This window comes from Crocodylus porosus, unplaced genomic scaffold (genome assembly GCF_001723895.1).
Source record: "Crocodylus porosus isolate Cpor-Errol unplaced genomic scaffold, CroPor_comp1, whole genome shotgun sequence".
Lineage (NCBI taxonomy): Eukaryota > Metazoa > Chordata > Crocodylia > Crocodylidae > Crocodylus > Crocodylus porosus.
Window position 1 is genome coordinate 560,406 of NW_017728938.1, and position 10,279 is coordinate 570,684.

At 40.8% G+C, this 10,279-nt stretch overlaps 1 protein-coding gene across 9 annotated transcripts in view; it reads right to left on the minus strand.

The window, feature by feature from the left end:
• Positions 1 to 10,279, minus strand: part of PBRM1 (polybromo 1) — a 121,359-nt gene that overhangs the window by 34,801 nt on the left and 76,279 nt on the right. For all 9 annotated transcript variants that reach the window (XM_019547406.1, XM_019547403.1, XM_019547400.1 and 6 more), the window contains 3 exons: positions 7,581 to 7,686; positions 4,438 to 5,080; positions 1,205 to 1,416 (listed from right to left, as the gene is read on the minus strand). In XM_019547406.1, coding sequence (XP_019402951.1) covers positions 1,205 to 1,416; positions 4,438 to 5,080; positions 7,581 to 7,686 — 961 coding nt within the window. The remainder of the gene's footprint in view (positions 1 to 1,204; positions 1,417 to 4,437; positions 5,081 to 7,580; positions 7,687 to 10,279) is intronic.

Here is a 10,279-nt window from a genome sequence, read left to right on the forward strand (position 1 = left end):
ACCTAAGTTTTTTTTACTGCTTCTGGTGGTGCTGAAGGTAAGTCCCAAATGTTAAGTAAGTTTTATTGAGCAATCCCTATAAAGGAAAGGAACTCATTACTAGTAACGAGTAAAGAAGAGAAGTCTTCTTTCACTACTGAGAGCCACCTGCTCTCAGTAGTGAAAGCAGTAATTTGCTGCAGGCAAAAAATAAAAATAAGCACTACTGACTTTAGCACTGTAGGGAAAAAGACAGCTACCTGTGTTTTATCACACTGGGCTGTAAGAGGGCATGGGGAAGGGGCAAGGGGTTAGGAAAGACTGGAATCCACAGGCAATGCATGGGCAACTCTGGGTGGGGGGTGAGGGGCACGTGCCTCCTATGACAGCGAGCTCTCTGGCTGGTAGGGGGGCATGGAGAACACTAGTGTTCCCCCTGAAACTGGCTCCATGCCGCATGCGGAAGTGCCTGCACTTCCGCCACCGCTGTGCTGCTGGGACCAGTCACCCATGCTGGAATCACCCTCTTCTCTCACAGTGGCATGATGTCTCTGGCCAACTTTATCCATTCCTCAAAGCTGGACCTAAAGCCAAGAACAGCAGAGAGGCAACAGGGGAACACAGAGACAGAGCTTCTTTACAAAGGCCACTTCGTCCTATACAATGCCATAAGCCAGTTCCTTTCCCTCTCAGAGCACCCCCTGCAGGAACTCTGAAGGGCTGGCTTAAAACATCCCCTTAGCTATATTAAAAGCAAGACAAGAGATAGAAGTTGTGTCAAACGATTTTTTTGAACCCTGAGAAAGTAAAAAAATTTCAAACAAGAAATGACAACATTTAATTAGGATAAAGATTTCCAAGTCTGTGAGAACATTAAGCAGCGGGGAAAAAAAAGACATTAAAATATTACATTACTTGATAATGCCCTTGGAGTTAAGCAACACCTAAACATATTCCAATGAAAAACAGAACAGGTTGACATTTGGCTATATATATTTTAAATGAAAGTTGGAGATATAGCTTATGTATATGCACATGGCTTGAGGAAAAACAGGATGATGATAATAAAAAAGTAATTTTCTCTAAATTTTGAATAAAAGCTTTACTTGATGAATATAAAAAATATAACATGCTTCACTATGGGGAGCTGCAAAATAGAAGATGCGTCACATATTTAGTCATTTCTAATGTTTATAGTCCAGATTTCTGGAATGAAAATAATTACCTCTTTTCTCTTCCTCTCGTTTGAGCTTATCCTCTTCTATTTCTTTTGGTAGTTTTTCCTTTTTTTCTTTTTCTACATCATTGTGAAGATGTTTGGTGGTATAGCTAAGTGCTGGTGACAAAAGAATCTCTCCATTTTTGCAGAGTTCATCACGGATTTTAATAAAGAACTGCTGAAGTTCCACTGCATCCTCATAAATCTCTGAATCAGTCCTGCATGACAAGAGACATATCACATGGCTTATGCATGGCAACACAGTACCTTAAATACAATCTCAAATCTGCTAAAAATGTTACATTTGGGGATAAAATGGAAGCTAATATTGACTGAAAATGAGTTATTTGGTATAACGTGAAAGCAAAATAAAATTATTACATCTTGCTCTGTTGCTAAGAGCAATTACCTCTTGGAAGTTTTTAGAAGTACTTTTGTAATTAAAGTCAAGAAGAAGAATGTATACATATGTATTATAATTTTTTCTGCAATCAAAGTTTTAAAGAATGAAACATATGTGCTTTACCTTCTGATTGGTATTTAAACACCAGTACGTTATATAAGCACCTACAACATGGTTCCCACCAGAAATGATATGAGAACCTATGTAGCCTTTCAATAGAGTGAGAACTTGGGAAAGGAAGGATCTCCAGATGCATATGCAACTGAATCCAGCCTTTGTGTAAAAGTTTTTATAAGATGAAAAGTTTGAAAATAGTATACAATAACAACTACTAGTACATTTCTACTTTGAGTAATGTTTATTCAACAGATTTTGTTGTTTATATATGAAAACTCAACATATGTTCAGCAAAACTGCTTTTCAAGATAGGAAGGTTAGGATTGGTTTGTCTGTTTGTGCTTAAAATAGAATGAGTGATATTCTGTGACCCAACTGAAGCATTTCCAATTAAAATAATGTTGAGTAAATCAGAATTCCATTTTGATTTTACATAAACAGACATTTGGGTTAACTGCTTTGACTGTCACTAAAAGCCAGAGTCAGTTTTTTGTATTTTAAATTACAGGGTTTATTAATACTGATAAGACTGGGAGAAAAGATAGGTTGCAAATCACCAGTGAGTTTCCTTTAAGGCTATACAAACTCAACTTCCTCTGGTTAAGAAAGCTACATGTGTTATCTGGACAAGTTAAAAACAAAACAAAACAAAAACAGATACAGGTCAATCTCAGGAAATCCCACAAATAAACTTCAGCCTCTGGAATAAACTGTTAACCAGGTAAACCTGATGGTGAGCAATCTCCCCTTGAGTAACAGGAATTCAAAAAATGACAAGCAACCAAAAAAAAATTAAACTACATTATAACTGGACTTTACTGCTTTCAAAAGAGATTTCTGAGAATCTGAAAAATAATTACCTGAAAACAGTACTTCTAATCACCCAATGATCACTTTTTTCAGTTCTTTTAAAACTCTGTTTAAGAAGATATTATTGCCATTACACTCCTCCTTTTCTTTTGAAGTTATAGCAGTAAAACTCTCCCTACATATCCCAATGGGTTTTAGCTGACTTCCTGCACCAATGGAGAGCAAGAAGCTGCAAGTCTGCATACTTCTGTACATTATAAAACACTTGCATAGCAGCAACTGTTGAGAGTGTTATCTACTTCCAACCCACTTAATAGGTGAAGATTTGCCACAATGGCTAGGGACAAACATTCAAAAAGCCTGAGCCTAAATTGATTCAATCTTTGCAGGTCTAGTCTAGCCTGCAAAGCTTGAGTCAATTTGGAGGTGGATAGACATTTCCTTTTCATTCCAGAAATACAGGCACATGGCACATGCATGCAGTAGCTCAGGCTAGAAGCTGGGGGGGGGGGGTACTAGAGCAGCCCTCCCTTTTCTTCCATAGGGCTGAGCTGAGGCCCTAGCAAGATGCTCTGATTAGGGAAGGATGTAAACCCCCACCATTCTTGCACCTTCCCAGGCTTTTCCCTGCTCAAGGAGCAGGAGTATTGCCAGACCCTGCATCTGTTGATACTGAGCTTTTCAATCTCCCTCTTCCTGCTTCTTTGTACTGTCCGCAAATCAGGTCATTTCTAACACCTTTCTCCACCCCCTCTTACAGACAGAAATTGCAGATAGCAGGTTGCTTGTCAGAACAAAGTTTATCAGCCCATCAAGCCCTACAAAACAAAACATCTCTCTCATTAGTTTCAGGCTTTTCTTATCTGCAGGGTTCATTTGCATTTGCAAGCCACTAACTGTCTGCCTGTATTCCAGTGAAACTGGAGACCCACATAGACACCTCTCAGCATGTTAGCACGGAGGGGGCATGACCAGATGCTGGGTCCCTGCGCTGAGGTCCCTGCCATGGCAAAGAGGCTGGAGGGAGGAATACCTGCTTGAGCAACCGGGGGTGGGGCGGGGCAGGGGGAAGCCTGGCAGCTGCTGCAATCCCTCAGCTAACCAGCCAGAGCAGTGATAGTGCTCTGGCTATGAAGAAGCTGGGTGGGACCAACCCTGCTCTGCTCCAGCAGACAGCCCAGCCCAGGGCTGCAAAGCATCTTGGACGCTGGGGGACTCTGGTTTAACTTAAACCAGGAAGAGATCTGGGATAGACACTGCATTAACAGATCAGTTAAGTCTGATACTGCATTCAGCCAGGTTTACCTTAAGCCATTTTCAGTCACTTTGAAAACTGGACTGGTTTATGTGCACTGAACTTATGTTCTGTTACAGGTTTAAACCAGGTTTTGATCACTTAAACCAGTTTCTGTGTAACGTGTCCCTAGCCAAGGAGGCACTGAAATGGCTGAGCCACCACAGATTTTATCATCTGGTGCAGCTCTGCAAGATTTCCTCTACCTAAATATATTACTTCAGTTAAAAATCTGGTAACTCAATTACATGGCTTACCTTAATGTTGGATCATGATTCATGTCTGTAACATGACACCTCCCCCTAAAAACAATCAATTTCTTTCCTCACCCCATCTCTGCCTCTTTCTGCATGACTGCTCACAAATTCTTCTGAGCTTCTCTTCCAGATTTAGAAGTTAGCACTGTGTTCTTTTAGCTTTGGTTTGCATTCTCACAATTGCAAATGTTACATTATTTATGTTTCATTACTTTTACATGAAAAAAATTAAAAGTACATAATTCAACAGAATTTAACATGCTGCCAGAAAAAAAAATATTGACATCAAAAGGAAATTCTGGTCAATGATTAAACTCAAAATTGACAAAACTAGGTACTGATATACATAATATCTTACCGGTTCATCCTCCTTGCTCTTTCCAGTACCTCAAACATATGCTCCTGAAACAAGTCTAATCTTCTGTAGCGATTATTTTCAACGTTCTTTCGGATAATGTCAAAGGTCAGAGGTGGTTTGTTTGGAAAGTTAGGATCAACAGCAGGAATTTCAGCTAAAGAGTCACTGTAACACCTGCCCTCATCATCCTGATGGCTCATTACAGACACGAAAAGGTTATGGATAAGTTCTTGGATTAGCAATGTTACATTGGGGACATGAGAATCCTCATCTCCTTCTATCTCTCTTCTTGTTTCAAGCAAAACTTTATGTAGGACCAAGGCATCTTTATAAATCAGAGATTCTGGCTCATTATAAGTGCAGGCATTATTGAACATCATTACAAAGTCTTCTACCATGGAATCGATATCCTGATATTTGTTGGCCATCATGTGGCTTCTGATCTTTTCCATGTCAACTGGCTTTTTAATAGTTACATAATAGTCAGGAAGTTCTGATCGAGATGGGAGCCTCAGGAAGATGGCACTTAGTCTCCTTCCTCGTTTATCGGTATAGTTCTTCACTGCTTCATATACCTCATTCAGCTTCTGCTGCATTGGAGTCATGTATTTTGATTTTTTAGGGGAAATACCACTTTTTCTACCTAGACAGACAAAAAGTTCCAAAGACACAAAAACCAAAAATCAGTTTTGTTCACTTTCCCTACAATTTGTTGTTCCAGGGCTCAGGCAACTTTTCCGCATTCTCTCTTTCCTCAGATGTTTTTCTCTGTTTTCACTATGGATAATTTAAAACAGTATAGAAAGTGCTGGATATTAAACTGCTGAAGTCTGTGTTATGATAGTAAATAAAATTTTGACCTATCAGTGTGAGTTTCGGTACCCTAAGAAACCCGAAGAAGCCCTGTACAAATCAGTAGTGTAACTAAGTGTGTGTGAGAAGAGCACTCACCCTGGGTGTTAGTTTAAGAGGGGAGCTACAATTGCCCCTTTCCCCACAGGGTCTGTGTCCCAACATACTCATGCTGGGAACTATGCAACAGTCCACAGCAGTTGCTGCTGCTGCTTTAAAAGCATCAGCTGGGGTAGGTACAGTGGTGATAGAAGTGGTAGCAACAGTAGCAACTGCTGCAGCAGCCATAGCTCCTCAGCTGGGAACTGTTTAGGAGTTCTCAGCATGGGTAAGACCATTGTGACCGCTCTGCCCCCACTCTCAGAACTCTGCATCTTCCCTTGCTCTCAGAATTGCGTCCCATCCCCACCACTCTTGGACCCTACATGTGCTCTGCTGCTTTTGTAACTGCATTTACCCCAGGCCCCAACTCTGCCGTTAAGCCACTGGTACAAGTATCAGCTCTGCAAGATAGTCTTACTTCAACTCAATAGCCGAGAATAATCTCTTCTTTATGCAGATCTTTTCCATGCTTGACATTAAGAGCTTCATATATTGAGATTACCCCACCACAAGTAATTAGTCTAAATTAAGCATAACACTATTATTATAAGTAAAATGTGAAGCAATACCTATACATGGGACTACTGCTTATATTAGCTTTTTGATGTTATAGGAGCTTCCATTGTACTACATGGTCTTTGCTCTTGGACTCTTGCATATCTATACTTTACTTGATAATTTTGCATTTTTTATCTCATCAACTTCTCAAAAGCGTCCATATATTATATATAATATTTAAAACAGTTCTCTAAAATATTTACCTTCTCAGTTTAGAATTTAACAGACGTGTATGAAAGGAGACATGTTAACTTGATATCTACAATTTTTTTTTTTTTTAAACAGATTTGGAAGGAAATTCTAGAGAAATCTAGAGAACTCCTCTAGAATTTCCAATCCTTTCTGCTGATTTTTTTCTACCGACTCATGTTTTATATTATTCTGATTTTACAGATGGAAAAAATCGCCACGGAATTCTACCAAATTAATGAAGTAGGTAATAGCAACTCAATTTACTATCCTCACATACTACACTCCATTTCAGAACAACAAAACATTTTACAGCCATTAACGCAAAGGTTCCCATACTATTTGGACCAGCAGACCAATGTCAGTCTTCAAAGTTTCTCACAAACCACCAGGCACCTTTATATCAAACTTATAATTCAAAATACCATAAAAGTGTACAGGCATGGTGTAATCCACACAGCCCATTCACCACAGTCCTTTCGACCATCAATGGTCCACAGACTACAGTTCGGAAACTTCTGCATTAAATGTCAAAGTACTAGTGTAAAAGTTTTTAGCTCCAATATAAAAATGGGAAAAATGAAGCATAAAAGGACAAATGACAAGACTGCAGAACAAGCCTATGAAAGTGCATCTAACTTTCTTAGCTGCAGAACCCTTGGGATTTCCAGTTCTGGTGGATGGACTAAATTAGGAGGCCAGGGCATGCCCAAATGAAGACACCAGTAAATGACCAAATTAAGATGTGTGCATGTGATGGGTTTGTTGGAACAAAGGAATATGCTAACAAGACAGAATGTGGACAGTATGACCACCCTTTGGACAGTAACATTTTAACTCGGTTCCATTTCAGTGTATACGTCAGGTCAGGGTACAGAGAACATCTTTGAACGTATGTTAATTTTAACATTAATGTTTTGCTGACCTAGACTAGGGTTGTCAACCACATGACCAAGGATCCTGGTTTTCTCCAATTTAAAAAAATCCCCAACTTTCATTTAGAAAAAGTAACTCCAAATCCACATTTTTCTGTGATTTAAATCAGAGAAAACCAGGATACCATGTGGAACCATCTCTTCTGGCCCACCAGTAGCCCAGACAACTACCAGAACCTGAAGGTTGGGGTTAGTGGGTTGAGGTCTGACACAGAATTCAGGGTCCCTGTGCCCAATGGAAATGACTGTTGATAGCAGGAGGCAAGCAAATGTTGTGCAAATACAGCCCTTGCTCACTCCACCATTACCTGACCCCCTACCACTGGCTCCTGTCTACTGCTCTTGCCTGACTTCAGACCCACCCTGTCACCAACAGACCTGTCACAGCTACCACTGGCCCCGTAGATCCAGCCAAGGCCGAGTTTGACATCCTTAAACCACACCATTTGATTTCTTAAAAAAAAGAAAAGCAACTGTTGTAATTTTCACTTTTCAAAATTGCCTTACTTAGCTTTAATTTAGGAGAAGCGATATCATCATCTTCTGGCAAAGGTCCAAGTTCCTTCTTTTTTTCTTTAAGGATCTTCTCCAGCATATGAGCATCATTGTATACCTACAAAGCAATAAAATGTTGGAACAAAACAAGTAGTATTTAGAATAACCCACAGTTTGCTGGTATAGTATGTATTTATGTCACACATTAATGTAGGATACATCTACGTGTGTGTTACTGTGGAGTTGACTGATCAGCTCCACAGTAAAGCATCACCATCTACAGGAGTGCTGGTATTAAGGTACTGTAAATTAATTAACTCCACCATAAGGTAGTACTGTCGGGGACAGTATTATCTTATGGCAGAGTTATTTACTGCACTATAGTGCACATGTGGATGCAGCTCTGAGCCAGGGCGGAGCAGCCCCAGGGGGTCAGCCACATGGCTCCATAGTTTCACCACCCTTCTGCTCCAGCCAGCCCCTTTTCTGCCTGACACTGTCACCTGAAGCTTGAGGCTGAGTCCCTGAGCCTGCTGCCAGCCCATGGCTGCTTCACCCCAGCATAAAGTGCTGCTGTTCTGTGTACATGACTGAGAGTTTATCATGTAACATTAATTGCATATGTAGATGCACCTATAGGCTGCGTCCACACATAGTGTGGACTTTTGATTCCCGGGGGGACAACTAACAGAAGTGCACCTTGTGCTGCCGCTACTTGTCTCTGGGGAACACCTGTGCCATGCATGCTTTGACACATGGCAAGTTACCCTGGAAGCAGTAGGGGAGGCTGAGGCCAGCACTGGGCTGGCCCCTGCAGCCTTACCTGGGGTCCTGGGGGCTTCCCAGGGCTCCAGCAGCAGCAGCAGCAGCAATTCTGCCCTGTGGAGTGGCTCAGCTCCACTTTTGAGTGGTGCGTACTGCCTGTGAGTGCACCATTCTACTTTTTTTTTTTTCCCTCTGCAGGTTTTTTTTGACCCCTGGGTATCCTGCTCATCTGGACACGGCCAGTTATCTTGTTAGTTTTGGTTGTGTAATATTCTCTTCCAGTCTTAAGTAGTTATGCAATGTGGCATTACATTAACAAAACAGATGTCAACTTCACCCTAAATATGGCTGCATATCCAGGTAGGATGAAAAGCAATTTTTGTAACCTCTCTATGGTTTACTCACAAACACATATTACTACCCAAAATTCTATATATCTGAACTTTTCTGTCTTTGTCCTTTCTGACTATAAACTTCTTAAGGGAAAAAGCTGTTCAATTGTATGTGTTTGTGCCGCATACAGCATATTAAACACAACTTACGTAACAACCACTGAATACCTAGAATTGGGCACTATTATGTCAACTGGGTACAGTTATGTCCTTTTCTCTCTCCCACACCCAGTCTGTCTCTCACCCATTGACTCCTCAGTCTACATCTTCACTGATTGCCTATCTTGTATGCCTTCCACCCCAGCCTCTGGCTTCTTTACTTTTCATTCCATCCAGAAAGAGCACACAGCAACTGCTGAAATTTCCTCAGCCTGACAAAGGGTTTTTGAACCCAAAAGCTTGCTTAAAAATTGTTTTCCAACATTTAAGTTGGTGTAATAAAAGATATTAGTGTCACCCAAAGAACCTTGTCTGATTATGTCAATAAGGCATTCAACAGTTCACACGCAGACATATTCTATTTTAAAAGAGCTCATATATCAAACCTTTACCCAAAAGTCTGCATGTCGTAGACAGTGACCTGATGCCAATTAGTACATTACAATCAAAGTCCTCCTATGCTACCTTAGGAAAAAAATATCATGCCTGTCAACAATTAAGAGTTGTTGCAATGAATCTCACAAATGCATTTGCAGTAAGAGTAAATAAAGAAATTCAGATTGCAGTTTGCAGTTTCATGCCTCTATCAAAGTAGAATTAAATCATATGCAATTGCAGCTACATGGCTCACTGCTTGCCATAATCAGATTATTGAAATATCTGATTAAGAACAATGTTCTTCCTAAATTGGTTTACACTGTTCTGCTCCACAGGCTATATTAATAACTTTATGGTGTCATGTAGAAAATATTTTTTTATAAGTCAGAGTATGTTTTGCACTACTGAGCACTTTAACAACTACATTTTCCTGTTATTAAAAACACCACACATTCTATCTGCCCTCATGCAGTACAGCAGAGTGGTATTTTACTTTAAGGCATCAATATCCTTTTTTCCTATAAACAAAGAACAGAGTATCTAACCTCTTACTGCTCTCTGTAATCACGGCCAACAGTGAAATAGGAATCTATGATTTTTCAGTTTCATAGTTTCTAGGGTCGGAAGGGACCTGAGTAGATCATCTAGTCTGACCCCCCGCCATGGCAGGAAATAATACTGGGGTCAAAGGACCCCAGCAAGATGTTCATCCAGCCTCCTCTTAAAAACCCCCAGGGTAGGAGCCAGCACCACTTCTCTTGAAAGTTGGTTCCAGATCCTAGCCGCCCTGAGCGTGAAGTAGCGCTTCCTGATATCTAACCTAAACCTGCCCTCTGCCAGCTTGTGACCGTTATTCCTAGCCACTCCTGGCAGTGCCCGGGAGAATAGTGATTCTCCCAATGCCTGCTGATCCCCCCTGACTAATTTATAACAGGCCACTAGATCCCCCCTCAGCCTTCTCTTTTGGAGGCTGAACAGGTTCAGGTCCCATAGCCTCTCCTCATAGGGCCTGCCCTG